Here is a 26,960-nt window from a genome sequence, read left to right on the forward strand (position 1 = left end):
CGCGCACTTCAACGAGAGTTGAGGCCTTGCTCCCGTCGTCGCACAGCCGCAACATGTGCTCAACTTCCTGACTGGAATTCCCAAGGAATCGACCAGCAGTCTGACCCTACCCAACCACCAGCGACCCGGAGTTTGTTGCACGTGGAGTTGCCGTGGTTGGCGATCACATGAAACGAGCTCAGCCGTGGATTTTGAGCTGGGTCAGGAGCTCACCCGCGGGACTTGCCTTTCCAAGTCAATTTCAATATCCGGCGGAGTAACTTGCATTTTCTTTTTTCATTTCTGGTTATTTCCTTTCTTTTCATGGGTGAGCGGTGTAACCGAACTTTTACCTAATTTAAGCAGTTTTGGCTCCAGAGAAATTGATGGGGAAAAGATAAGATAACTACTATTGTCACTGCAGGATGCTGGGGCGCAGGGGACTGTTGGCTTCGCGGGGGCCGGCGGCGGCGGTCAGCACGTCATCTAGATTTGTGGGCTTAAGATCCACGCCCCTCGCTTCTCCATCGCCTGCCTGGTCTTTTACTCCAATCTCGGGAAATTTACGGATTGGCACATCGGCCCCGATCTTGAGCCGGTTGCCGCTTCCCAAGACATTAGGCCCTCTCCCCTTAGGGCGCACCCTTTCCGGACTGTACCCACGTCGATGCTATGCGCAAAAGCTGACGCCAGCCGAGGTACTGGCACATATGCAATCAGCCCTCCTGATTAATTCTGCCCCCCTTAACGATTTGTGCATCAAGGTGGCTGCAGAGGAGGCAGCCGCTCGAGGGGCACCCGATCTGTCCAAATTCCCCCCTTCCAAGATCCGCAACTTTTGCATTATTTCACACATCGACCACGGCAAGACAACGATGAGTACTCGCATCATGGAGAAAGCTGGTAATCGATCGCCCTTCATGTCAACAACAGCGACAACAGCACTTTGCCATAGTTTTTACGATGCTCCATCACACCAGGCACGATATCGCTGGACAAGGAGGGGTTGTACCTGGACAAGCTGCAGGTGGAGAAGGAGCGTGGCATCACCGTGCGAGCACACACCACCTCGCTCGTCTACAAGCACAGCGATGGGGAATCCTACCTCCTCAATCTCATCGACACACCAGTAACGCTCCATCTTCCACAGCTTTCCTTTTCAGCCATCGATTGATTGTCTTTGTGGTGTGTGTGTGTGTGTGTGTGTGTGTGTGTGTGGGTCAATGGGCAACAGGGTCATGTGGACTTCACCTATGAAGTGTCGCGTTCCCTGAAGGCCTGCCAGGGTGCCGTGCTGCTGGTCGACTGTACCCAAGGCATTCAAGCTCAGACGGTATACATCGCTGTGTCGTGTCGTGTCGTGTGCCGTTGTATGTATGATGCATGTGCGGCGTCAGCTTAGTAAGCTTTCATTTCGCCCAAAACAGGTAGCCAACTACTTTCTCGCGTGGGAGGCCAACCTCAAGATCATCCCCGTCATGAACAAGATCGATCTGCCCACGTCAGGTACGCCCACGCACCCGTCTTCTGAAAATGTAGCACACCCTAACCCCGTACGCTCCCTCTATTCTCCCTCGGCCCGATGTCTGTCATGCAGATCCGGCGAGGGTGATAAAGGAGCTGGCCAACATGGGATTCGAAGAGTCTGAGGTTCTGAAGGCTTCGGGCAAGACCGGCGAAGGCGTGGAGGGCATTCTCAAGGCGGTGATCGAGCGACTGCCGGCGTACGCTGCCCTCCGCTGCTCCGCTGGATTCACGCGCCTCACCACACACACACACACACACACACTCGTGCCCACATGTGCCCACGCGCGCAACAGACCGTCGGGAGACCCCGCGAAGCCGCTCAAGGCGCTCCTCTTCGAGAACTGGTACGACCAGTTCCGCGGGGTGGTGTGCCTCGTCAACATCCTCGACGGCGCTCTCAAGAAGGGTACCAAAACAACGCACACCTCGACCACTCCACCCTCCTCCCCCCCACAAAGGCCTACCCACGGCAACTTCATCACTCCACTCCACCCCATTCTGTGCTGTGCGTCGCTCACAACTGAGTCAATGACGCGGCGTCATATCAGGGGACCGTATCGTGGCGGCGTCGTCGAACAAGGTGTACGAATTGGAGAACGTGGGCATCCTCTACCCCGAGCGCGCGCCTACCGGAGCCCTGTACGTTGGAGCCCTCCAACCTATACTTTCTATTTATTCTATATTTCAAAATATAACAATACATATCTGTATGATGTTGACATGATGCGACCTCTGACTGTTGCGTCTGTGCGCTGGCAGGTACACGGGCCAGGTGGGATACATCATTGGAGGAATGCGAAGCACGAAGGAGGCCCGCGTGGGCGATACCCTCTACCTTGAGGGCGCGCCGGTGGAGCCGCTCCCCGGTTTCAAATCCGCCAAGCCCATGGTCCGTCCCACACTTCGTCGCTCTATTGCGTGTCGTGTGCTTCGTGCGTGCCGTGTGCGTTGTTCGCTATGCGGCAAGTCTCACGACCTTTCGCCTATTGCAGGTGTTCGCTGGTCTGTATCCGGCGGACGGTGAGTCACTGGACCGGTTGACGGACGCCTTCGAGAAGCTCACCTTGAACGACGCCTCCGTGACCTACACCAAGGAGCGCAGGTTGCACGCACGCACGCAAATGATCATCATCGGCCAACTCACTTTAGACTAAACATGTCTCTGCCGGCAGCGACGCGCTCGGAATGGGCTTCCGGTGCGGATTCCTGGGGCTCCTGCACATGGACGTTTTCCTCCAGCGATTGGAGCAGGTGCCCACTTCCCCTGCCCCCCCCCGGTGCTGTGCGGTGGTGCGGTGGTGCGTGTGCTGATAGTGGACCGGCACACAGGAGTACGGAACCGACGTGATCGCCACCGCGCCGACCGTGCCCTACATCGGTACGCCCCATTGATGCTTTGGGGCTCCAGGGTGCTATTCATATTCCTCTCTTCGGCGCGCGCTCTGATATGTGGACGGCGGCCACGGTTCATGTCACTGTGACGACAGTCACGACGAAGGAGGGCCAGGAGATCGTGGTCAACAATCCGTCGCTGTTCCCCGAGCAGCACGACATCCTCACCTGCACCGAGCCCGTCGCCGAGGCCCGCATCATCGCCCCCAAGGAATACCTCAGTCCTCTGCTCCGCCTCTGCCTCGTACGCTACACTTTTTATATTACATTATATTATCTATATTTTTTTCTATGTTATTTTATTTTCTATTATTTTACCATGTTCATTTATTTATCTATTTTTATTATTTGTTGCAGGAGCGACGAGGCGTCCAGCAGGAGCTGTCGTACATCGATGAGGCGCGGCTGCACCTGCGCTACCGCATCCCGCTGTCGGAGCTCATCACGGACTTCAACGACAGCCTCAAGGCGCTGACGTCGGGCTTCGCCACGTTCGACTACGAGGAGGCCGGCTACGAGGAATCGGAGCTGGTCAAGGTCGACGTGCTGATCAACGGCAAGCCCGTCGAGGCCCTCTCGGCCATCGCCCACCAATCCAAGGGCGTCAACTACGGCAAGGACCTCGTCCAGAAGCTGCGCAAGGTCGTCAAACGGTGCGGACATCATCATCGTCGTCACACACACATACACACAACACACACACTCCCCCCCCCCGCCGCGCACACACACACACACACACAACACGTATACACTAAAAGGATGAGTTGGTTCTGGTGCGCGCAGGCAGTTGTTCCAGGTGGCGATCCAGGCGTCGGTGGACGGTAGGATCGTGGCTCGAGAAACGTACGCGGCTCTCTCTCCCCAGAAAGCTGGGCCTGGCGCAGACCTCTGGGAAGGGGACTCACACCTGTTCGAACCACGTTGGTGTCGCTCATCCGTGCAACAGGCTGCAGGCGCTGCGAAAGGACGTGACGGCCAAGTGCTACGGTGGCGACATCACCCGGAAGCGAAAGCTGCTGGAGAAGCAGAAGGAGGCACGACGCGACCTCCCGCCATGCATCCCCTTCCATGCCACTGACGTCCGCCCTGTGGTGTGTGTCGTGTGTCGTGTGTGTTGTGTCGTGTCGTGTGTGTCGTGTGCTACACACAGGGCAAGAAGAGGATGAAGACCATCGGCAACGTGCAGCTCTCGCAGGATGCCTTCTACAGCATCCTCAAGAAGGGCGACGAGTAAGGAAGGGATCCCCACAGCAAAACAAAGTCACCACCGCCTTCTACGTCGAAAAAGAAATGAAAATATTTTCTTGTGTCAAACGTCTCGGGCAACGGACGAGAGAGCACGATGGTATGATGGTGATGATGTGTTGATGACTTAGTGGCTGAGGTTCTTGAAGAAGTCCTCGCCCTTGTCGTCCACGATCACAAAGGCCGGGAAGTCCTCCACTTCGATGCGCCACACGGCCTCCATGCCCAGCTCGGGGTACTCCAGCACCTCCACCTTCCTGATGCAGTCCTGCGCGAGACGAGCGGCGGGACCACCGATCGAGCCCAGGTAGAAGCCGCCGTACTTCTTGCACGCTGCACCCGCAACACAGAGAGTATTGACAATTAGCGTGTGCGTGTGCGTGTGCGGTGGTGCGTGTGCGTGTTGTGCCGCGGGATATGGCGCACCTTCGGTGACCTGCTTGCTTCGGTTGCCCTTGGCCAGGGTGATCAAGCTGCCGCCGTTCTTCATGAACATGTCCACGTACGAGTCCTGTTGTCGCAGATCTGACCGTCAGCATGCGTGCGGTGCCTTGTTTGCGGCAAGCACACAAGGAAAGAGGCCACGCACCATGCGACCAGCAGTGGTGGGACCGAATGAGCCCGACGCATAACCCTCCGGCGTCTTGGCGGGACCTGCAGGCGCACCATGCGTGAGCGACTGCGAGTGTCGTGTCGTTGGTCGTGCCGTGTCGTGTCGTGTCGTTGTTCGTGCGGTAAGGTTGCGGGAGGTGGGCTAGTACCAGCGTAGTAGATGATGTGGTCCTTGACGTACTGGGGCAGGCCCTGGCCGTTGTCCAGGCGCTCCTTGAGCTTGGCGTGGGCGATGTCCCTCGCCACCACCAGCGTGCCCGAAAGCGACAGGCGCGTCTTGATCGGGTACTTGGACAGCGTCGCCTGAATCTCGCTCATGGGCCTGCGATGCATCGACGCACACGCTGTTAGTGGCTGGCCACACGACACACACAACATACACACGCACACACGACACACGCCAGTGCGGTGGACGGCGTACTTGTTGAGGTCGATGTTGACCACGGTGTCGGAGAGCTTGTCCTCGGTGATCTCCGGCAGGTACTTGGCCGGGTTGGTCTCCAGCTTCTCGAGGAACACGCCCTCGGGCGTGATCTTGCCCACAGCCTGTGCGTCGTGTGGGTCGCGTGCGATCGGTTAGAAGAAAAGTTGACATACTACACGCAACTGGCCAAGCCACTGGGCATTCAAAGGGGCGCACGCACCTGTCGGTCGGCGGAGCACGACACTCCGATGCCGACAGGGCACGACGCGCCGTGGCGCGGAAGGCGGATCACGCGCACGTCGTGGCAGAAGTACTTGCCACCGAACTGCGCACCAATGCTATGCACCGGGAGGAAGGGAATGATCGTGAGCCAAACCGAGCAAGCAATGACGGTGGCGGCGGCGGCGGCGGGTGAGAGGAGCGTCGAACCTGGTCTTCTGGGCGAGTTCGAGGATCTTCTTCTCGAGCTCGAGGTCCCTGAAGGCACGGCCGTGCTTGTTCCCCTCGGTGGGCAGGGTGTCGAGGTACTTGGTGCTGGCCAGCTTGACGGTCTTGAGCGTCGACTCGGCCGACGTGCCTCCGATGACGATCGCCAGATGGTAGGGCGGGCAAGCCGCAGTTCCGAGCGACCTGGTGTCAGCACAACCGCAAGCGAGTGGTCAACACACCATTGCTCCGTGCGTGTGCGTGTGCGTGTGCGGTGGTGCGTGTGGGTGTGTGGTGGCCGAACCTGATGTTCTCGTTGACAAACTTCATGAGGGAGTCGGGGTTGAGGAGGGCCTTGGTCTGCTGGTAGAGGTAGGTCTTGTTGGCGGAGCCGCCGCCCTTGGCGATGAAGTGGAACTTGTAGGCGTTGCCCTCCGACGCGTAGATGTCGATCTGCGCCGGCAGGTTGGTGCCCGTGTTGACCTCCTTGTACATGTCGATCGGCGCCATTTGCGAATACCTGCGCGCGCCGTGTGTCAGCACACACGCATACCGCACGACACGCACGACACACACCGCACGACACACGCGACACGCATTGAATTCTAGTAAAACCTGAGGTTGGTCTGGGTGTAGGTCTGGTAGATGCCCTTGGAGATGGCCGCCTCGTCGTCGCCCGAGGTCCACACGTACTGGCCCTTCTTGGCCATGACGATGGCCGTGCCCGTGTCCTGGCAGCTGGGCAGGATCATGCCTGCACGTGTCGTTGGTTGTGTCGTTGGTCGTGTCGTGTCTCCGGTTAGCGGGTTGGCGAGGACCATCGGTCGACGTCGCGAGGCGCACCCGAAGCGATGTTGGCGTTCTTGAGGAGCTCGAGGGCCACAAAGCGGTCGTTGTCGGAGGCCTCCGGGTCCTTGAGGATGCTGTTCAGCTGCTCCAGGTGGCCCGGCCTGCGCTTGCGGGAAAGAAGGAGGAGATGATGATGATGAAGAAGACGAAGACGAAGACGAGAGTGAACGATTGTCAGCGCGTCTGATGGTCTGTCGGCCCAAAGAAAAGAAGGCGAGGCGAGGTGAGGTGGAGAGGAGAGCGAACCGAAGGAGGTGGGAAATGTCGCGCATGGCCTCGAAGGTGAGGCGCTCGATGGCCTCATCTTCGACGTGCAGGATCTCGCGTCCGGCGACCTTCTCGGTCCTGATCAGCCCGCTCTCCGGCCCGAACAGCTTCCTGGCTCAAGCCACACCAACATCCCTCATGCATTCAATCATTCATCATCAGGGTTCGCTCCTTCTATACGAGCAATTTAATTTTCCCGATTTCTCTCATCGAGCGAGCGCGTAGCGGAAATCGACCGGGAGGGGATTTACCTGTAGGGGGTGGCAGAGAAGGGATCGGCCTGGAAGAGGGGTTCGAATTCGAATGCCGGGGGCGTGCTCTTCTTGGCCGGGGCCGCGGTGGCCAGGGCGCGCAAGCCGATGAGACGGCCCGGACCCGCAGCGGCGAAGCAGGCCGGGAATCGAGCCGCGATCGAGGACAAGAGGGGCTGCAGGCGGCGCATGATTCGATCCTTTGTTCGAATTCAACAATAACCACAAAAAGAAAATGTTAATCATAAGAAAAGCCGAGTCGGTTTGAATTTCGATTCGCCAAAAAATATCACAAATAAAAAATTAAGTTCGCCCCAGGGGCCCCTTGACCTTATCTTGCAAAGTTTGAAGGCAAGCTGGGTGTGGGAGCTCTCTGGGTCACAAGCCCCCCAGTAATGACCATTTCCTCGTCCACTTGATGCCGACTCCTCCCCCCTCCCCTACCCGCCGCGGCCTCTTCGTCTTCGTCGTCATCGTCACCGCCTTCTCTTTCGCTCTTTCAAATGTATCATCAGCCGCCCCCTACACATCATCGTCATCGTCGTCATCTCCACCAACCGTGGAGTCGGCCCACTTCAGCACGCGACGAGCCACCATTGTCGGGCGGTATGGCGGCACGGTCGTGAGCGAAAACTATCAATTCCTCGATGTGACCTTCTCCGAGCCCATGTACGCCCGCGTCGATAATCTTCTCTGCCCGGCCTCTGCCGATGCGAGCACCGGGCGGGCTTCGCCCCGTTGCGCCGCCACCTCATCCGATGGGGGCGCCTCCTGCGGCAACTTCACATCATCATCCAGCTGCCTCGACTCGTCAAGTCACACCTGTCTAGTCGCAGGCCAAGGTTCAGCCCACGCGCCCACAAATCCATCTTGCACACATCTTTTTGTAACTGCACTTATTTTATTTATTTCCAATTATTCCTTTTTTGATGTTTATGTGGATTTGTTTTATTTACTTGTTCTGCACATTTATTTTTATTTTTATTTGTTTGTTTGTTTGTTTAGCTCCGGTGCGGGTGAGCGCGGAGGACTACACGTGGAATTTTTTCTCGATCGCGATGCCGTCGTGCAGCAGCGTCCTCGTCTACGTGCGCCCGATCAGCGGCGATCCCGACCTCTTTCTCAGCCAGACCGCCGCCTACCCCACCTATGCCGACTACACATGGTACCCGCCACCGCCAAGGCACACGCACCATCGCTGCCCATGTTTGACTCATCTGTCGCGTGTGTCGTTGGTCGTGTCGTTGGTCGTGTCGTGTCGTTGGTCGTGTCGTTGGTCGTGTCGTTGGTCGTGTCGTGTCGTGTCGTGTCGTGTCGTGTCGTGTGTCGTGTGTCGTGTGTCGTGTGTCGTGTGCGGTCAACAGGTACTCCGTCATGGAGACCAACCTGGCACCGGAGTGGTACGCGTTCTGCTGCGGGACGGCCCTGTACACCTCCGGCGATCGGCTGTACGCCGGCGTCTACGCCTACACGGGGACCGTCTACGATATCTTCATTCGCGGTACCCATCATCATCACCACCATCACCGTCGTCACCGTCATCATCGCCATCGCCTGAGGCGCAGTACTGTGTTTAACAACTTTTCTCGGTCGCCCGCTAGACATTTCCGACCCGCTGCCGATCACCGACTTCTTTCCCTTTTGTACGTCGTCGCACCCCCCCCCCCCAAAACTGCTTTGGACCTTCTAAATTTTTAACTCCTATTTGGCTCCCTGGCCCGGCGGGAAAACAGCCAACATGCGGTTGCAATGCAAGCGGGGGAGCGAGACGTACGAGTGCGAGACGCAGAATCCGGACCCTGCCGTCACCCCGTGCAACATCCGCCAGGCCTTCCCCGCAATCGACGAGAACTACTCGCGACTCGCCTCCGACAGCAATCCACTGTACTCCCTCTCTCCCTTTGCCGCACGACACACGCGACACGCACACGGCACACACGACGCACGACACGCACGGCACACACTAATTGCGCCTCCTCGTGGCTGGAAGGGTGACCGACCACGATTTTGAGGCGGTGGAGGGCCTCTGGCTGGGGTACCAGGTGATCAGCCAGACGCCAATCACCGGCGGCTCCACCGTCTTCTTCTCCTACAATATCTCCTCGCAGTGCAACGCCTCCTTCACCAATCTCTACCCCGCCAACGCCACCATTTTCATCGATACCAACACCAACAGCAGCACCAAGGTGCGCGCGTCTGCCTTCCGCGTGTCGTGCGTGTGTGTCGTGCGTGACTGACTTTCGTGCTTCACATTGTTGTGCGCGCAGCCGGTGCACGACACCTTCAATTTTCGCCCTCCGACCCACAATGCGAAGAGGCGGCGTTCAACCGCGCCGCGGCGCGCATCAACGAGCTCGGCAACCTCTACAACAACGTCTCCTCCTTCGGCGAATTCTCCAAAATCCAGGGCGCCGCCAAGGACTACGTTACCAGGTGCGTGTGCGACCATTGCACCGTGTGTGTGTGTGTGTGTTTGTGTGTGTGTTTGTGGTGTGTGTGAGTGTGAGTGAGTGTGTTTTGATAACAATATGTTTGTATGGATGGAATTTGCAGTGACGCGTGGTTCGGGTGTATGCGGCTGGCCAACAACTTCCTCGATATCTATTCGACGACGACCGTCACCGAAACCACCACGCGCTGCTCTCGCCCACAAAACGACCCCGAGTTCGACTCCGATCCCTGCTGCAATCCTCAGTACTGATCACCCCTCGCTTTACTCTCTCTCCTGTGTGTAGTGCGCTCACCGCACGCACGCACGCACGCACGCACGCACCACCGTACTCGCACAGAGCGACGTTCGAGAACAACTGCGTGCCCGGAGTGCAGAAGTACCAGGCGCGCACGTACTCGCCGAGGAAGGAGGCCGTGGAGGAACTCTGCGAGGAGGTGCCCGGGTGCATCTACCTCTCGCTGAGCGACTACTCGCGCTTCCGCAAGCGAGAGGACGATCCCACCCGCAGCTGCGCTTCGCTCACCCAAGACGCACGTGCTCCTCTTCGTGTGTCGTGTGTGCGTGTGTGCGTGTGTGGTGTGCTGACGGTGAACGTTGTGCAGTCGATCAACGATCTGGGCGCGATCCCAAATTTGGGGCTCGACTTCGATTGCATGGCGCGCACGTCGGGTGTGTACTGCTATGGCACCTCCCTTAACGACTGCGGACAGACCAACCAAGTCTGCTCCATCTTCCATCGGTAACCTTAACTGACACCGCCACTTTAAGTATCACCAAGCGCCACCTTAACTGACACATCGGGGCCGAAACGCACAACGCAGATGCACGCGGTCGTGCGTCGTGGACTCTGACTGTGCGGACGGACAGACGTGCCAGTGGGGTTTCTGCGAGACGCCCTACGACAATGCCGAACAGATTGACCTCTCCACCAAGGTAACACACGCACACGCACACGCACACGCACACGCGCACGCACACGCACACGCGCACACACACACAACTGAGCGACTCATGGTGTTGCTCGGCGCGACAGTGTATGGTGAGTTTGATGGACAAGCCGCTCGATAACTACCTCCGGACCCTTTGGAACCTGTCGACATCGGCCTCCATCGACACTTTCCACTCCGTCTTTCGCAAAGAGCTTGCCCGAGGTAACGCACACGCGCACGCGCACGCACCATGTGCGACATACAGCACTCGGAGTTAAAATGAGGCTAATGGACTGCACAGACAAATGCCGAGGTGGACCGGAGATCGACGACTACGCCGAGGCCGACTCAGCTTCCGTCTGCCTCAGCACCAAATCCTGCAACTGGGGCGCCTGCATGGTCTATCCCGTCTCCTCAGCCGACCGGTGCGCAAAACACACGACACACACGACACACACGACACACACGACACACACGACACACACGACACACACGACACACACGACACACACGACACACACGACACACACGACACACACGACACACACGACACACACGACACAGTTGGCCGACTGTCGATGTGTTTTGTAGGTCGGGATGCGAGGCTGCGTGCCTGAACAAACGTCCACCGTTTGGACCCGACACCGAGGACCACTTCTGCGGCGTCTGCCAGAGCAACTACTCCGATTCCTGCTTCGAGGTACCCCGTGCCGTGCTGGCACATCTTGAATTTTTGCGCAGTTCTAATCGTGTGTGTGTGTCGTGTGTGTCGTGTGTGCGGTGGTGCGCGTGCGGCGACAGATTTCGGAGTGGGAGGGCTGCTACGTGCGGGACCCGGACATCTTCAACCTGGGCTGTGATGCGATCGGGGCCTTCTCCAACGACATCGAGTTTGAGTGCGTGTACAACGCCACACAGATGCCCACCGTCAACGCCTGTCTCGACTCGACCTACTGTCCCTATGTCCGCGAAGAAGTGCGTCTTCCACACACGCACGGACACACCGCACACTTACCGATCATCGTTGCTTGGCTTCAGCGAGGGCTCTATGGCTCAGTGCGCACCGTGTGCGACGGCTACTGCTACGATCAAACCCTCACCAGCGAATTCGAGTGCCTCTCCGAGTGCTCGCCCACCCACCAGAACTGCTGGTACGTGGTCGCGGTCGTGTGCGTGTGCGGTCGTGCGTGTGCGGCACGCGGTGATGGCGATAACCAAGTGACGCCGCTTGGTTGGCTGTTTGGCCCAATACAACAGGTGGACCGGCACGGTATGTCGGGTGCACGACTACATGGACGCGCCGTCGTGCCTGGCCTCCGGGGCCTCGTGGTGGGCCACCCGCGTATGGAAGCAGGGCGCCCTCCAGACTCAAACCGAATGCGAAGCCGGCTACTGCTACCCTCATCTCGGCCTGTATCAGGTAGGCGGTGTGTGCGGTGTGTGCGGTGTGTGCGGTGTGTGCGGTGTGTGCGGTGTGTGCGGTGTGTGCGGTGGCTTACCGTAACATTCTAGGCTGCGTGTGAGGCGAAGGGGTACTGCACGGCCTCGTGCCCGGCCAACGTCGGCGGCGCGTGCACGAACGAAACCGAGTGCGCCCAAGCGGGCTTCTGCTCCGACGCCAGGGAGCTCACCCACCCCGACCCCACCGTGTACCGCACTCAACTCCCTCGTTCCCCCCCCCATCCGCCCCGCTTCTCACATGCGTGCGTGTCGTGTCGTTGGTCATGTCGTGTGCGATGGTGTGTGTCGCGTGTGTTGTGTGTCGTGTCGACAGTGATGGAGTGTGTGTATATAGTTTCAAAGTGGACGAAGCGGGCCTGCCGGGCTGCCCCAACTACACCTTCCAGGGGCGCAAGGGCTGCATCGACTACACCATCACCAACACGTCGGCCTGCCTCAGCCTCGTCCTCCCCTACCCCGGCACCACCTCTTGGCAGCGCCCTGCAAGAAACCAAAGCGAATGCGAGGCTCACGGTACACGAACACGCACACGCACACGCGACACGACACACGCACACGCGACACGACACGCGCGCACATGACACGGGACACGCTGATGCGTGGTGTGTGGTGCAGGGATGGGGTGCTACGAGATCCGGTACACGCGGTTGTATTCGTTCATCGGGTACCCGGGCGATGTGTTCCTGAGTCCCAAGAACAGCACCAGCTGCACCGCCGTCGGCGGCACCCCCACGCCCTACTACGACTGGCACTCGGGCACCTGGGTCTCCGGTACGCGCGTGTGTCGTGCGTATCGTGCGGCGTGTGCCATGCGTGTCGTGTCGTGTGCTGATGCGGTGCTATGTGTGTGCGCAGGTGGGAAGTGGAAGCCACTGCAGTGGAAGCAGCGCGAGTGGCTGTCGCTGAACAGGGAGGTGGTGCAGGACTTCAGCTACGAGGAGTGGTACTACGCGCTCTACCCGGAGGCCTACGTCGAACTATACTTCCCGCTGCTCAAGTCCGACCAGTACTGCCGGTACAACCGCATCATCGACGTCCTGTCCAAGATCGCCTGCTCGTGCAAAGCCCCCGACGCGTCTGTGGGGAAGACGGCCACCATCACCAACGCCTCGCCGTGCACGCTCGAACCCCAGATCCTCGTCGGCGTCTCCACCCTCTGCACAGGCTTCGACTTCGAACTCGACGTGCGCCTTCTTTCGTTCTTCGCTCTTTCTCTTCGCTTTTCGCTTTCGCTCTTCGCTCTTTCGGAGTGAAAATATCGGAGTTATTCATGCGCGCTTGAATGTAGGCTTCGCCGGTGGGGCGGCTGTACATTGACAAGGACGTGGAGATCACGCCCAAGTGCGTCGAGGGCCGCGTCTTCTCGATCAGTTCGTCCCAGCTCCAGCGCAACGATCCCAAGTTCTTCTTCTCCGACATCTACGTCCGCACGTTGGCCTCACTCCCCTCCAACTACTCCATCATCGAGGTGCGTGTGCGGTCGTGTGTGTGCGGTGGCGCGTGTGCGTGTGCGTGTTGTGCAGTATGCTGATGGTTGTGCGCAGAACGAACACGATGTGGTGGTGGGCCAGTTGATCGGCGACGGCGCACAATTCCTGTTCTTCGACACGCGCACAGTGGACAAGCCCAGCGGTGCCATCCTCAACGCCTATAAAGGCAACATCACCATCTGCCTCTTCAAGCGCCCCGACATCGCCCTCGAGCCCCGCTTCAACCGCTTCGGCTTCGTCGCCGCGTACGCCGCACGCCACACACACACCTACGACGTGACACACACACACACACGCCTACGACGTGACACGCCACACACACGACACGACACGACACGCCACACGACATGACACGACACGACACGACCAACGACACGACACGACATGCTGACGCGATGACACAACACGCGCAGTGCAAAGGACTTGAGCATGTTTGAGATTCAGAGTTGGAAGGTGTGGACGAGGAGGGAGGGCACCGATATGCTGGTGTGCGGGCAGCTGCCCTACCCGCTGCCCGTCTCCGACCGGTCGGCCGTCTTTCCGATCTGGTACGCCGACGAGGGCTGGGAGGACACCACCTTCTACTCGAGCCAGCCGGTCGAGACCGTCTTCTTCTTCTACTTCGCCGTCGGGCTCTACGCGCTCGTGCTCATCGCCAACACCATCATCACCTCCCTCCTCATCATCGACTACAAGGTATTTATTTTACATTATTATTATTATTGATATTATGTTTTAGTATTATTGATTCATTTATTTGTTTATTGTTGACTTTTATCGTTTGTAGGAGGAAGTGGGGCGGATACGGGAGTCGTTGTCGGACACGAGGTGGCACAAGGCCTGGCGCATGTTCATCGACTTCTTCGACATGCCCCGCCTCATCCACTTCCTCATCGAAATCATCACCATCGGTGCGCCTCTCCACTCCGACCGCACACGACACGACACACGCGCACACACCCCGACCGCACACGACACACGCTAATGATGGCGGGGTGCAGACCGCATAGTGTACTTTTCGATGCTGCCGACGGGGGTGCTCAACGACCAGCCGGCGGTGGTGTACATCCTCCTGGGCGAGGTCCCCATCTACCTCTTCTTCTCCATCTACACCGCCCTCGTCTCCTTCTGGTACTTTCCCTCCGTGTGTGTCGTGTCGTGTCGTGCGCGGTGTGTGCGGTGCTTACCACACACGCGTGTGTCATTGGTCGTTGGTCGTGTGCGGGTGTAGGGTGGAACTGGTGCACTTCCGGTTGGGGCTGAAGCGGAGCCAGCGGAGCATCGTGAAGCGGATCAAGATGGTGTTCCTCGGGGCCAACATCTTCATGTACTGCCTCCTCATCGCCCTCATCATCGTCTTCTCCATCCTCGAACACTACGCACCCTCCAGCATGGTACACTTGGCCCTCTCTCTTTTGTCGTGTCACATCGTGCGTGCGGTGCGTGTCGTGTCGTGTGTGCGGTGCGTGCGGTGCGTGTCGTGTCGTGTGTGCGGTGGTGCGTGTGCTGAGGCGAGTGTTGTGCGCAGAACACGTGCGAGGAGAGCGGGTTCCTGGACGGGGGCGACGCGAACGACTTCCAGACGGCGCGTCAGGTGCTGTTCATCTTCTACCAGTGCGTGGTGGTGCTGATGGCGCTGGCGATCTCCCTCGGCTTTCTCGTCTACGGCACCCGCCTCGTGCTCGTGCTCTATCGCACCGAGGCCGTCAACAGCAAATTCTCCAAACTGCGCCGCTCCAAAACCATCAAGGTCCGTATCGCGTGTGTCGTGTGTCGTGTGTGTCATGTGTGTCGTGCGTGGGCTGACACGAAGTACGCAGTTCATCGTCGTGATGCTGGTGTGCACGGTCTCGCTGGTGATGCTGTGCGGATTTCTGCTCTACGCGGCGGCGTCGGAGACGGTCGACGCCATCGCCGCCATCGTCTTCATCATCCTCGCCGAGATCCTGCCCCTCACCCTCCTCACCTTTTCCGTCGGTAAATCCGTACGTCTCCCCTAGACACGCGTGCGGTCGTGCGGTCGTGCGGCGTGTGCGGTCGTGTGGCGTGTGCGGTCGGGCGTGTGCGGTCGGGCGTGTGCGATCGTGTGTGGCTGACGCGAAGTACAGGTGCCGACGCTGTTGTCGTGCTGCGGGCGACTCGACAGGAACCCGACGACGAGCTCGTCGGGCAAGAAGGAGGAGTCCAGAGACCCGGGGCGGGAGGCCGAGCAGCAATGCGGCGACGGCGACCAGGGCGGGCTCGGCGTCGTCGAAATGGACCACCGCGACGACAACGACGACGACACCAGCGAAGACGACGACGACGGGCAACAAGTGGAGATGCAACCCACGCGACACGAGCCCAAGGAGGACAGAGTTGAGAGCGACGAGGTCAAAATGTAAAACAATATAAAAGACCGTGTGCGCACACGACACACGACACACGCGCGCATGTGTGGCAGAGTCATTGCATTGGGTGGAAGTAGAAGTGGCCGACGTTGTGTTGGAGCTGCGGGGCGGGGGCCGGGTTGGTCTTGGGTCGGATGGTGTCGATGCCGTGCATGAAGGGCACCAGCGGCCGCGGCACCTTCACCGTCCCGTCGGCCGTCTGGTGGTTCTCCAGAATGGCCAGGATCGTGCGCGGCACCGCACACCCCGTTCCGTTCACCGTGTGCACAAAGTCGCGCCGACGACCGCTCGCTGCACCACACACGACATGGCATTAGCACGCATGCGTGTGTGCGGTGTGTGTGCGGTGTGTGTGTGTGCGTGTGTGTGCGGTCGTACGATCGTCCTTGGGGTAGCAGATGTTGAGGCGGCGGGACTGGTAGTCGGTGCAGTTGGAGGCCGAGGAGACCTCGCCGTAGGACCCGCGCCCCGGCATCCACGCCTCGATGTCGTACTTGCGGTAGGCCGGCGCGCCCAGCTCCTCCGTCGGCATGTCCAACACCCGGTAGTGCAGACCCAGCTCGCTGGTATGTGCCGTTGTGGGTGTGCGGTTGTGCGTGTTTATCGTGTTGCGTGCGTGTGCGTGTGCGGTGATGTAAGCGAGTGCGGCGATGAGATTGAGGTGGTACGTGGCGGCGGCGGTACGTGAAGATCTCCTGCTGGAGCTGGACGATGGACTCGAGCACGTCGTCGGACTGTTCGGGGGCGGTCAGCGCAAAGAGCTCCACCTTGGAGAACTGGTGCAGCCGGTACAGCCCTCGATCACGCAGACCCTGATTCCGACTCAAGCGCGTGAGACGACCCGACACACGCGCACGACGCACACGACACGACACGACACGCAATGAGCAGGTGCGGTGGTACCGTCCCGCCGGCCTCAGCGCGGAAGCAGTGCGAGAAGGCGACCATGCGCACGGGCAGGGACTCAGGCGGGAGCGCGCACATCTGGTAGTAGCCCGCCAGCGCCAGCTCCGACGTGGCGACCAAGCACAAGTCACTCCCCTCAATGCTGTAGGTCTGCATTGTCATGAGCGCGTGCGTTGTGTGTCGTGTGTGTCGTGTGTGTTGTGTGTGTTGTGTGCGGCGTGAGTGTGGGCAAGCGCGTTGATGGCGGCGATGGCGGGTGAGACCTGGGTGCCGGTGCCGCGGGGCTGGAAGCCGCAGCCCTCGGCGGTGACGGGGCGCACGACGTCGGGGGTGAGCACGGGGGTGAAGCCCCGGGCGGCGGCCTTGCCCATCACCCACTGCACCAGGGCCAGCTCCATCAGCGCCGCCTCGTTCCGGAAGAATACAAAGTTGTTGCCCGCCACCCGCGACCCTGCCTCGAAGTTGGCCTGCGCGCACCACACTCGCCGTCAGCCACCGCACACGCACACACACGCACACACGCACACACGGCACACGCACGAGATCGAGGCGTTGGCAGAGGGTGACGTGGTCGACGGGTTCGAAGCCAAAGTCAGCGGCGTGCTGCTTCTTGGCGGGTCCGCCGTGGCACACGACGCGGGCCTGGTCCTCGCTGCCGTGGGGCACGGCCGGGTGGCACACGTTGGGTATGCGCTTGGCCTCGCGGTAGAGCTCGGCCTCGACCTCCTTGACCTCCTTCTCGGCGGCGTGGAGCTGCTCTCTGAGCTCCTTGCCCTGGGCAACGAGCCGCTCCACGTCTGCATCATTGCCATCTCCACCCTTCAGACTCTTGTTGTTCATCTTCTTCTTGAGCTGCTTGAGCTCATCTGTCACTCGATTCCGCTGAGCGCGCATCTGCTGGATCTCGAAATCGAGGCGCACGAATCGGTCGTGGAGGGCAACGGTTCGGTGGATGTCTGCACCCTCGATCTTGCGTGCCCGGATGCTGGTCGCCAATTCATCCGCATGCTCCTTCATCCATTTGAGATCGAGATGTCGGAACAAATACTCTGGCTGCTGCGGCGTGTGGTGGGATGCCATCGGCGTCTCATCTGCTCCGGAGGCGGCAGCCTGTCCTGCAAAGAAGCGAGCTGTTCGTGATGCCGATAGCCCAGCCCAGGAGGCGGGGCACAAGGGCACCACGCCAGCAGAGCGGGTCCTTCGGGCCAGGCCCGAGAAGCCCTTGCTCAGCCGCTTCATCTTTTTTCTAATGGAAGCCCGGATTATTGATTTAATCAGCTTCGCCATTGTCCAGGGCAACAAAAAGAGCGAAGGGGACGCCCGGGTTTGAACCGGGGACCTGACGATCTGCAGTCGCCTGCTCTACCACTGAGCTACATCCCCCTGTATGTATGCTGACCTGCTTCAGATATAACATCTGGGCTATTGCGCTCGCCCTTGTTATTTGCGTTGTTGGCTTTGCCAGAGTTCATCGTAAAATCACAAGAGAGATGAGCAAAGTGTATGACCTTTCCTCTTCTTCATCTTTGGATGATGCTCACTGTGCATTATAATGTGTTGGTGATGGGCTATGAAGCAAGGGTGTGGTGTCGGTTTCATCGGGGGCCGTCGTGCCGAAAGATTGCACGCTGGAGGGCAACATACACATAGGCGAGGGCACCGTGCTTCATCCGCGCTGCAAAATCATCGCGGAGAAGGGCAGCATCACTATCGGCAAGTACAACATCATCGAGGAGCACTCCACCATCGTCAACTCGCATGGTACTCCACAATTTAACCATTGTTTTTTAACCACGAAAGTGCACCTCGCTAAGCCAGCTGGCTCTGCAGAGGACGTGATGCGGATCGGCAACTTCAACCTCATCGAAGTCGGCGCTCGTAACCTTCCCTTCTTCCCTTTCTCGCCCGCACGCGGCTGACCCATGTCTTGCTGCGCCTCACAGAGGTGAACTCCCGACGGATAGGCGACCGAAACACGATCGAGATCCGCTGTTCGTCTCTCATTCCTCTGCGTGTGCGGTGGTGCGTGTGCGTGTCGTCCAGTGCGCGCACTTACCCGTCCCGTGCGATCGGATTGTTGCAGCGGTGCTGGGCGAGGGCACGGTGGTGGGCAACGACTGCGTGGTGGGCACCGGCGTGAAGCTGCCGCCCAACGATGTCCTGCCCGACTCGGTGGTGGTCCACGCCCCGCGCAACAGCCGGCGAACACTCTCCGATACCAAGGAGGTCGGAGAGAAGCCCCTCTACCCCACCACCACCATCTTGGCTCATAATATCAAACTCACCGCCGTGACGTGCGTGTGCGTGTGCGTATCATCGTGGTGTGTGGTGTGTGCCTGCAGGCGCACATGGGTCTGCACACGCGACACCAACAACTGCTCGCTGCAACGCTGCCCAAGTTCCATCCTCTTCTCAAGCCCAACGTCGCAGGTTCACCGTCCACCGCAACGCGGGCGGCCGGCACCACGGCCGCAAGCTGATCACCGTGACCGTCCACCCCACACCACCACGACGACGACGACGACAATGATGATGATAGAGAAGCGCACGACAAGAGAAATGTACATTGGTGCTGTTTTATTACTTGCTGCGGAGGACACTCGCCTTGAACTTGTTTCGGATGGCGACCACGAACTTGGTGAGGTCTCCTCCGTTGCCGTTCAGTGCCTCCACCATCGCCGCCAGACCGTCCACCGGTGGCTTACACTCCTCCACTGCGAGTGAACAAGAAGAAGAGGAGGAAGAGAAAGAACGCAATGTCAGCAGAGATAGACAAGAGGAGGAAGAGGTAGAAGAAGACAGCAAAGGGAAGACGCACGCACCGTGATAGCGGTCTGAGGAATCGAGGTGCAGATCAAAGGAGAACTGGCGCATAGGGTGGTTGGGGTCGATGTAGACGAAGATGAACCTCATGTGATTGATCCCCACCCGCTGCAGCTCGAGGCCTAGCCGCTCGCGGTACCGATTGACGTCCTGCGCGAGGGCCTGCAGGCTCTGCGCGTGCTCCCTCTGTCGCTCGGCCAACTGTCGGTCCTGCGTCACGAGCTTCTGGTGCTGCTTCTCGACTTCCCGCTTCCTCTGCTCCAACTCTTGGGGCAGGAGGTTCTCCTTGTCGCGCAACTTCTTTATCATCTGCTGCAATCGCTTGAGCTCGCGCTCCTCATCGGCCAGCTCTGAGATCGCAAAGACGAATGAAAGGTGGCGCTTAGCGAAGAAGGAGATAAGAAGGGGGGGGGGGGAGAAGCGTACCTTGGCGCACGCTCTTTTCCGTTGATTCAGCAGATTTCATCTGTTGATGAAGGGAAGCAACCTCTCCTGAAGAAGAGCGATAAGGTCAGTAGCGATTTGGTATCAGAATGCGAGGAGCAAAGCATACCAGTGTACTTGGCCGTCGCATTTTGGTGCTTCTTTTTGATGTCCTCGACATTTCGAACTCGCTCTTGCATCCATTTCTGCAGCTCCTGTCTTGCCTTATCCATCTCGTCCACCACCTCCGAGCTATGCAAGTTCTGCATCATCATCATCGGCTCTTTCTCAACGATCGCACCTCGTAGATGTGCCCGCCGTTTCCCGCCAAAAGCAGTTCTGCTCCTGTTTCCCGCCAAAAGTGTATCCTGGCTACGCTCTTGTCACCTGTCGGCAAAAACAGAAAATGAACCTGCTGACGTGGCCGAGCACAAGTGGTTGAGGTTTTTTTGGTGGCCTTTGTTTTTTTGGAGTCCGTTGCGACCAGGTACTTTCGTTTGTTGAAGTGTTGGTGCGATGGCGCAGTGGAAGGTCAATTTCGACGATTTGGATCTCGGGGAGCGAATTGGCAAGGGTAATTTTGGAGAGGTGTACAAGGGAACCTACTTGGGCACTGATGTCGCCATCAAGAAGCTCTTCTTTGTCGATGACGATTTCATGCAGAAGTACATCGAAAGAGAAATGGACACACTCACGTACGAACTCCATTAGACTACCTTCTCCCTCCTTCTGTTATTCATCATCATTTCCTTTGCTCTTTCTTCCCTAGGGGCCTTTCCCATCCCAACATCGTGCAGCTGATGGGCCTCTGTATCGAAACGGACGACATGTACATCATTACTGAGTTCATTACTGGCGGCGATCTCCGGTCCAAGCTGAAGGACAAGTCAGTGGAGATGGACTGGAAGCTGCGCGTGGGTAAGCACTCACCTCACATTTCCTTATTTAGTGCTCGAATTAACCATTTCGATCGCTTGGCTGGGTGAAGAGGTGCTCAGGGATATCGCCCTCGCGATGAACTACTTGCACTCCAAGAGCATCATGCACAGAGATTTGAAGTCGCACAATCTTCTGGTACGCTCCCCCCTTTTTTCCACATTCTTAGCCATCCGCTTTACCAGTTTCGAGATTGCCGTTTTCTCACTCGCTTTCGCTTCTGCCTCAAGGTGGGTGAAAACTGGAAGGTGAAGGTGTGCGACTTTGGTCTTGCGCGCTCGGCTCCTACCGAGGGAGAGGAAGCCAACCACCTCATGACCATTGTCGGAACCAACGAGTGGTCCGTTCCTCGTGCTTTCTTCTTCTACTTCTACTTCATTCCGTTTTCTTATGAAGGCCGTTCACGTGAAAGATGTTGTTGTTGAAAGATTGACCTTTCACCTTTCCCCTCCGCAGGATGGCGCCCGAGGTTGCCATGGGCGAGAGCTACGACAAGTCTGCCGACGTCTTCTCGTTTGGCATGGTCATCTACGAGCTGATCACCCGCGACAAGCCTCCCATGCGCAAGCTCAAGGACTGCTACGCTTTCAACGGCGACGACCACGCCGGTGCGTTCCTCCTGTAATCTTGTTCTCTTCTTCTCTTCTTCTTGCGGCTGACCTTCTTCTTCTTCTCTTCTCATCCATGATCAGGCAACATTCCGAGCGACACGCCCCCCGCGCTGTGGGATCTGCTCCTTCTGTGCGCCGCTCGGGACCCGCAGGACAGGCCCGACTTCAAGAAGGTGGTCGATTCCCTGAAGACCATCCTCGAGAACCTCCCGGCCAAGGCCGTGAAGAAGTCGACCGACTCGGGCAAGAAGAAGTCGACGAAGAAGGCCGCCACCGCCGACAAGGAGGAGGACGGCGAGAAGAAGAAGAAAAAGAAGAAGAAGACCACCGCCGAGAGCGCCGAGAAGGAGGAGGATGGCGAGAAGAAGAAGAAAAAGAAGAAGAAGACCACCACCGAGGGCGCCGAGAAGAAGGAGGAGGACGGCGAGAAGAAGAAGAAAAAGAAGAAGAAGACCACTACCGAGGGCGCTGATGGCGAAAAGAAGAAGAAGAAGTCAACTAAGAAGGACGACGAGAATGGCGAAAAGAAGAAGAAGAAGTCGACGAAGAAGGCCGAGTAAGAGCTTCTCTCTTCTCAACAAGCCACCAGCCAACGTTGTAACGCCAACGCCAACTGACCTCTCGTTGAGCTTTTAGGCGTGCGCTGAGGCTGGTGGTCAACCTCTCTCGCACCACCTCCTTCTCTTCTCCTCCACTCGTAGCACCAACCCTTCTCGACCAAGCGTATTTATCTGCTCCCTACTACACCTATGCCATCATGTATCATTCTCCTCTTGCGCCCAATAATAATTCTCTTCAACACCCGCACATGCACAACATGTTACTATCGCACACACCGCACACACACAAGGAAAATAATAAAAAAAAAAAAGAAAAGTACCAAACAAGATAAATAAATGTGGCGGAGCAGGACATCAGCTGCCGTGCAGCGTGGGCTCTTCGTCGGCTCTCCGGGCCGTGGAGCCACCGCGGCGCCGCGATCGATTTCGCTTTGGGATGGAGAACGGCGCCGATCCCTTTGCACGAAGATTAGATTGGGAGCAGATTCGCGATTTCCTCCATCTTCATTGCTGTTGAATATTTGCAGCTGGCGCCGACCGACGAGTGCAGCACGATTGGGGCACGCCACAAGGTCCTACGGTCGCATCGCCGAGAGCGGGCAGAGCCGAGCGCAGTCGGTCGTGGAAGAGACCGACAACGACGAGGATGAGGACGACAGCGAGTGGGACAGCGAAGATGAGGATGTCGAAGATGACGATGCCCATCAAGCTGCGCAGCAAAAGAGCGGCAAGCCTAACGTGGCAGCTGCCAACTCACGGCCGCGCAAGCAGGACACCGAGTGGCTGCCGCCCCGTACGTTCCTCGTGTGTGTGGTCAGTGTGTGTCGTGTGTGTGCGTGTGCTGACCGATGCATGTGTATGTAGAGGAGTTTAAGCAGCAAAGGCTGGAGAGCGAACTCGAAGCACTCCACGAGCGCCTGCTGGACGCGCAGCGAATCGACGCCGACCACTTGTCACGTTTGGCCCACCAGCGGTACCGTCCCTCTGCGCAGCTGCGTAGCCACGCGCCATGGCATGACCAAAACTGATGGCGTTCCCCTTCTGCTGCTGCTTCTGCTGGCGAACCTTATGATGATCGATTCAGGTGCCTTCTGGTGAAAGACCCCGATGACGGTGTGCTGCAGTACATCTGGGACCTGGCCAAAGTGGTACTCAGTCCTATGTTGATACGCACGACACGCCCAACGACACGACACGACACGACACGACACGACACGACACGACACGACACGACACGACACGACACGACACGACAGATGGGACCTGATCTCACCAACGCATTCGAACAGGGTCACACGCTGGGCATGGTGGGTCCCGACGCGTTCGGGATGCTGATGGGCCGCTTTGCCGCCCACAACCGGATGGCCCTGGCCGAGGAGGTCTACGCCCACATCCTCAACGACCGCCAAGCCAGCACCGACAATGACGTACGCCCGGTCTCTCCATCTTAAACACACACACACACACACACAACGCACGCACACAACGCACGCACGCACGCTAATTCTGTGGTGGTGCCGGCTGCAGGCCAAGACGCCCAGCGTCAAGCAGAAGGACTTCGAGCATCTGATCACGGGGCTGGCTCACGCGGGGGAAGCCGACCGCGCGGTGGCCTATCTGCACCAGCTGGCGGCGAATGCGCAGAGCTCGCCCGAGGCCGCCGACGTCACCGCGTCACGGCCGGATGATGTGCTCAAGAACAGGAAACCGATCGACCCAGACACCTTCACCGCAGTAATTCGTGCCTTGACACGGTACACACGCATAGCAACGCGATACACACGCACGCACGCACGCACACACACACACACACACACACGCACGCTGACACCACTCGACACTAACCACTCTCTTCTCCAGAAACAATGATGTGGACCGTGCACGCGGCGTACTTCGGGTCATGGAACAGACCATCTCCAACAGCGTCGATTCCCGTAACAGGTAAACCCGAATCATTCGCGTTCATTTTTATAATAATAACAATAACAATAACAATAACAAATATACATAATAATAATAATAGTGCGACTGCTCACTGCTCTCGTTGATCGATTGATTGTCTGCGCGTCAAGCTTGATGGCGGCCCGGAATGCGGTGAACGATCCCGAGGGCGCTCTGCGCGTGTTGGGCGAGATGGGAGGATCCGAGCCCGGCAACGGGAACGTGTGGACGTACGTGGAGGCGGCGGAGAGCTACCTGCGGCTGGGCGACCGCGACCGAGCGCTCGCCCTCATCGACACCATCGCCGACCAGGTCCGACAGGAGGGCTCCAAACCCGGTGGTCGGCCGCGGCGGCCAAGCGCCCGCGAGAGCGAAAATGAAAGCGAAAGCGAAGACGAAGACGATGAAGTAGAAGAAGAACGAAGGGCGACGACGGTCGAGCGACAGGGCGAGCTCGACCTGTGGAACCAGGTGCTGGCGCGATTCGTGCAGAACGGCCGCACGGCCGAGTGCTTCGAGGTGTGGCGGCGGATGCGGGAGGGCGAGGGCCTCGCCCCGGACAACCGGACAGCGCGCCAACTCATCCGCGCCTGCGTGCAGGCCAAGAACATGGCCCGCGCCCACCAGGTCGCCACCAACATGCTCAAGTTTCACAAACTCAAGGTAACGTGCGTTCGTGCGTGTGCGTGTGTGCGTGTGCGTGTGCCGTGCGTGCGCGGTGTGCCGTTGTGTGCGCGTGTCATGCGTGGGCTGACCGTTGAGTGTTGACAGCTCGACTCGGCCGGCTGGAATGAGATCATTGAGGGCTACGCGGCCGAGGGCCAGCTTGAGACGATGTGGAAGTACGTCGAGAAGATGTACAGGGAGGAGGGGACCTACCCGGGCGCGACGACGTGGGACGTGGTCGAGCGGACCTGCAAGTCCCACGGCGTGTGGGACCAGTGGCGCGCCAAGGTGGCCCGCCTGAAGCAGGCCATCGACAGCGACAAGCAGAAGAAGGCGCAGGAGCGGACGATGAAGAGGAACCAGACCAAGTTCACGACACGCCGACAGACCACCAACAAGAAGACCGCTGTCAAGAATAAGGCGAAGGAGAACCAGAAGGTGGTTCAAGACAAGCAACAAAAATGAACGCGCTCCTACTTTCGCTCAAGATGACGATGTTTGTTGGCCTGGTGGTGGTGATGATGGTTTGGTATGGTCCCCCGCGTGTGCCGATGGTGATGGCCAGAGCAGCCGATGAGGAGGAAGAGGGTGGCCTGGTCGAGGTCGGCGAGCGTGCGGCCAGCGTGCGGCCGTCGTCGAGGTCGTTCTTGGTCGAAGCCAAGACAAGGCGCTGGCTATCCGCCGGAATCCCTCTTTCTCCTCGACCTTGCGCTTCCCGTCCCCCACTGTCTCCGTCCTCTCGACTTCGAGCTGGATGACCTGACCCGTGAGAGTCTTGGCAAAGACGTGCATGTTGTTGCCCGGTGGTTGGTTAGTTAGTCATGTTTGCACTTCGCCTTTACGTCATTTTTTACTTTTGAGTGGAAGCCACCACGTCTAACGTGTTGCGTGTCGTGTCGTGTTGCGTGTCGTGTGCAGTTTGCGTGAATAAATATTTATACTTGGCGATCGTTTGAGAGGGGAGATGGCTACTGGCTCCAGCGCTGGATCATGTTCGATATCCAGTACTGGCCCTCCTGCGCTTTCATCAGCACGAAGACGTGATTGATCTGCAGCTGCGCGTTCGACATCTACACGTTGAGGGCGACACACACATGTGGTTAGCATGGCCGCAACTCAGTTGATCAACGCTTGGGGGGATGGTAGGTACCTGGACGGAGCCCATAACCAAGATGAGCACACTGCTCATGTCGGGTCCCGTTGGATGAGACTCCAGGTTCCTGATCTGTAGGTTACCGAGGTCCATCGGCAAGCTCTGGCATGGAGGGCCACAACACACCAAAGCGAGAGAGAAAAGAAAGAAAGAAGGAAGAGGAGCAGAGTAAGCAAGCGAGCAAGCGAGCAATTCAGTTGCGTGGTTGGTTCAGCTCAGCCTCAGTGGGTACCATGAACTGTTGCATGATTCGCTCGCGGCCTCCCAGCTTCTGGTCGTTCAGCGTCAAGCAGCTATCATCCCTCTGTGCGTACAGAGACACACGGCACGCATGAGATCGTGAAGTAGAAGTAGTAGAAGAAGAAGTAGAGCGAGACGTACCAACAAAACTTGAAGCTCGCTTCTTCTGGCGGAGCAGAAGGCCTCGTAGAAGAACTTGACAAACTGGTGGGCCACGTCGCTGAAGCCGCTCGGGGGCTGCGGCTGTGGCTGGGCGGCGAAGGGGGAAGAGGGCTGAGCGCCAAAGGGAGAAGCCGCAGCAGCGCCGAACGGAGAGGAAGGAGCCGCGGTGCCGAAAGGAGAGGAAGAAGGAGCGCCAAAGGGACTCGAGGCCGGCTGAGCGCCAAAGGGCGAAGATGACGAGGCACCAAAAGGGGAGCTCGAATCTGAGGAAGGTGCGCCCTGGCGATCGCACACAATGAAGCGAGAAGAAGAATTGAGCTGAGGATGACTTCATTTCAATCGGCAAATGACGCCGGCAGCATATTATTACCTCGTGGATATGCCTGCAAGTGTCTCCCCATCGACACGTCCCAGTTCGACTGTAATTGCGGCACACTTGTCGCTGGCCGCCTCCTCCACCTCCACCACCTCCACCCCCCGCCTCCGCCGCCACCGCCAAAAACGCCTCCAGAGAGACGCCCAAATGCGCTTCCTAATTGGTGAGGCTTCCATCAGTTCACTTGTCGAAATTTGAGAGATGAAGAGCAACTGAAGCAAAATCAAGGACAACGTGCGTACCTCCTCCAAAGGCATCCCTGGATTGATCTACTCTGTCGTTCCGTCCGTCGCCGCCACCTCCACCTCTGCCTCCACCGCCTCTGCCCCCCCGGCCTTGGCCTGATCTCACATGCTCGAACCGGCAGTTGTCTCCAAATTTGCAGGTGCCCGTTCGAGCGAAGTGATCGCATCGTCGCGAGCCCCCGCCCCCGCCGCCTCCACCTCGGCCTCCACCTCTGCCCCATCCA

At 58.5% G+C, this 26,960-nt stretch overlaps 9 protein-coding genes across 9 annotated transcripts; 5 read left to right on the forward strand and 4 right to left on the reverse strand.

The window, feature by feature from the left end:
* Positions 1–869: 869 nt before the first annotated feature.
* ACA1_366420 (GTPbinding protein LepA, putative) lies at positions 870–4,132 on the forward strand (the record flags this gene model as incomplete). The annotated part of the gene is made up of 16 exons (XM_004335995.1): positions 870–882; positions 960–1,108; positions 1,214–1,312; positions 1,407–1,485; positions 1,577–1,703; positions 1,800–1,912; positions 2,055–2,145; positions 2,266–2,395; positions 2,499–2,608; positions 2,679–2,757; positions 2,836–2,884; positions 2,994–3,142; positions 3,256–3,551; positions 3,682–3,741; positions 3,845–3,989; positions 4,049–4,132. 16 exons carry the CDS (start codon positions 870–872, stop codon positions 4,130–4,132), a joined length of 1,773 nt encoding a protein of 590 aa, XP_004336043.1.
* Positions 4,133–4,270: 138 nt separating this feature from the next.
* ACA1_366430 (fumarate hydratase) lies at positions 4,271–7,163 on the reverse strand (the record flags this gene model as incomplete). Its single annotated transcript, XM_004335996.1, has 12 exons — positions 4,271–4,476; positions 4,570–4,654; positions 4,733–4,797; positions 4,905–5,077; positions 5,177–5,301; positions 5,400–5,517; positions 5,609–5,809; positions 5,910–6,125; positions 6,221–6,359; positions 6,449–6,555; positions 6,701–6,832; positions 6,973–7,163. 12 exons carry the CDS (start codon positions 7,161–7,163, stop codon positions 4,271–4,273), a joined length of 1,758 nt encoding a protein of 585 aa, XP_004336044.1.
* An 867-nt stretch (positions 7,164–8,030) lies between these two features.
* ACA1_366440 (uncharacterized protein) lies at positions 8,031–15,688 on the forward strand (the record flags this gene model as incomplete). Its single annotated transcript, XM_004335997.1, has 28 exons — positions 8,031–8,137; positions 8,337–8,473; positions 8,706–8,856; positions 8,963–9,158; positions 9,290–9,405; positions 9,526–9,666; positions 9,762–9,972; positions 10,027–10,143; positions 10,292–10,357; positions 10,458–10,575; positions 10,655–10,778; positions 10,945–11,053; positions 11,155–11,328; positions 11,392–11,504; positions 11,611–11,773; positions 11,884–12,002; positions 12,149–12,327; positions 12,430–12,585; positions 12,670–12,998; positions 13,103–13,282; positions 13,359–13,549; positions 13,718–14,000; positions 14,092–14,215; positions 14,306–14,435; positions 14,536–14,698; positions 14,848–15,054; positions 15,125–15,289; positions 15,413–15,688. 28 exons carry the CDS (start codon positions 8,031–8,033, stop codon positions 15,686–15,688), a joined length of 4,545 nt encoding a protein of 1,514 aa, XP_004336045.1.
* Positions 15,689–15,749: 61 nt separating this feature from the next.
* Positions 15,750–17,839, reverse strand: ACA1_366450 (serine-tRNA ligase domain containing protein; the record flags this gene model as incomplete). The annotated part of the gene is made up of 6 exons (XM_004335998.1): positions 15,750–15,985; positions 16,073–16,257; positions 16,379–16,506; positions 16,598–16,750; positions 16,864–17,067; positions 17,141–17,839. The coding sequence occupies 6 exons, from the start codon at positions 17,837–17,839 to the stop codon at positions 15,750–15,752; spliced, it is 1,605 nt and encodes a 534-aa protein (XP_004336046.1).
* A 383-nt stretch (positions 17,840–18,222) lies between these two features.
* ACA1_366460 (dynactin subunit 6, putative) lies at positions 18,223–19,130 on the forward strand (the record flags this gene model as incomplete). Its single annotated transcript, XM_004335999.1, has 5 exons — positions 18,223–18,361; positions 18,431–18,478; positions 18,544–18,612; positions 18,684–18,894; positions 19,031–19,130. Coding segments are annotated over 5 exons (567 nt in total), but the record flags the coding sequence as incomplete, so codon positions are not given.
* Positions 19,131–19,180: 50 nt separating this feature from the next.
* On the reverse strand, positions 19,181–20,115 carry ACA1_366470 (trichohyalin, putative; the record flags this gene model as incomplete). The annotated part of the gene is made up of 4 exons (XM_004336000.1): positions 19,181–19,314; positions 19,423–19,773; positions 19,850–19,915; positions 19,977–20,115. 4 exons carry the CDS (start codon positions 20,113–20,115, stop codon positions 19,181–19,183), a joined length of 690 nt encoding a protein of 229 aa, XP_004336048.1.
* Positions 20,116–20,362: 247 nt separating this feature from the next.
* On the forward strand, positions 20,363–21,953 carry ACA1_366480 (protein kinase domain containing protein; the record flags this gene model as incomplete). Its single annotated transcript, XM_004336001.1, has 6 exons — positions 20,363–20,541; positions 20,616–20,764; positions 20,835–20,920; positions 21,013–21,122; positions 21,239–21,390; positions 21,475–21,953. The coding sequence occupies 6 exons, from the start codon at positions 20,363–20,365 to the stop codon at positions 21,951–21,953; spliced, it is 1,155 nt and encodes a 384-aa protein (XP_004336049.1).
* A 436-nt stretch (positions 21,954–22,389) lies between these two features.
* On the forward strand, positions 22,390–25,025 carry ACA1_366490 (pentatricopeptide repeat domain containing protein; the record flags this gene model as incomplete). The annotated part of the gene is made up of 9 exons (XM_004336002.1): positions 22,390–22,465; positions 22,504–22,746; positions 22,818–22,926; positions 23,038–23,101; positions 23,243–23,380; positions 23,481–23,707; positions 23,814–23,894; positions 24,026–24,557; positions 24,666–25,025. The coding sequence occupies 9 exons, from the start codon at positions 22,390–22,392 to the stop codon at positions 25,023–25,025; spliced, it is 1,830 nt and encodes a 609-aa protein (XP_004336050.1).
* A 503-nt stretch (positions 25,026–25,528) lies between these two features.
* ACA1_366500 (nuclear transport factor 2 (ntf2) domain containing protein) lies at positions 25,529–26,622 on the reverse strand (the record flags this gene model as incomplete). The annotated part of the gene is made up of 6 exons (XM_004336003.1): positions 25,529–25,630; positions 25,711–25,815; positions 25,946–26,017; positions 26,095–26,196; positions 26,264–26,394; positions 26,523–26,622. Coding segments are annotated over 6 exons (612 nt in total), but the record flags the coding sequence as incomplete, so codon positions are not given.
* Between the last annotated feature and the right edge of the window lie 338 nt (positions 26,623–26,960).

Source organism: Acanthamoeba castellanii (genome assembly GCF_000313135.1).
Source record: "Acanthamoeba castellanii str. Neff unplaced genomic scaffold scf7180000084641, whole genome shotgun sequence".
NCBI classification, from domain to species: Eukaryota; Discosea; order Longamoebia; family Acanthamoebidae; genus Acanthamoeba; species Acanthamoeba castellanii.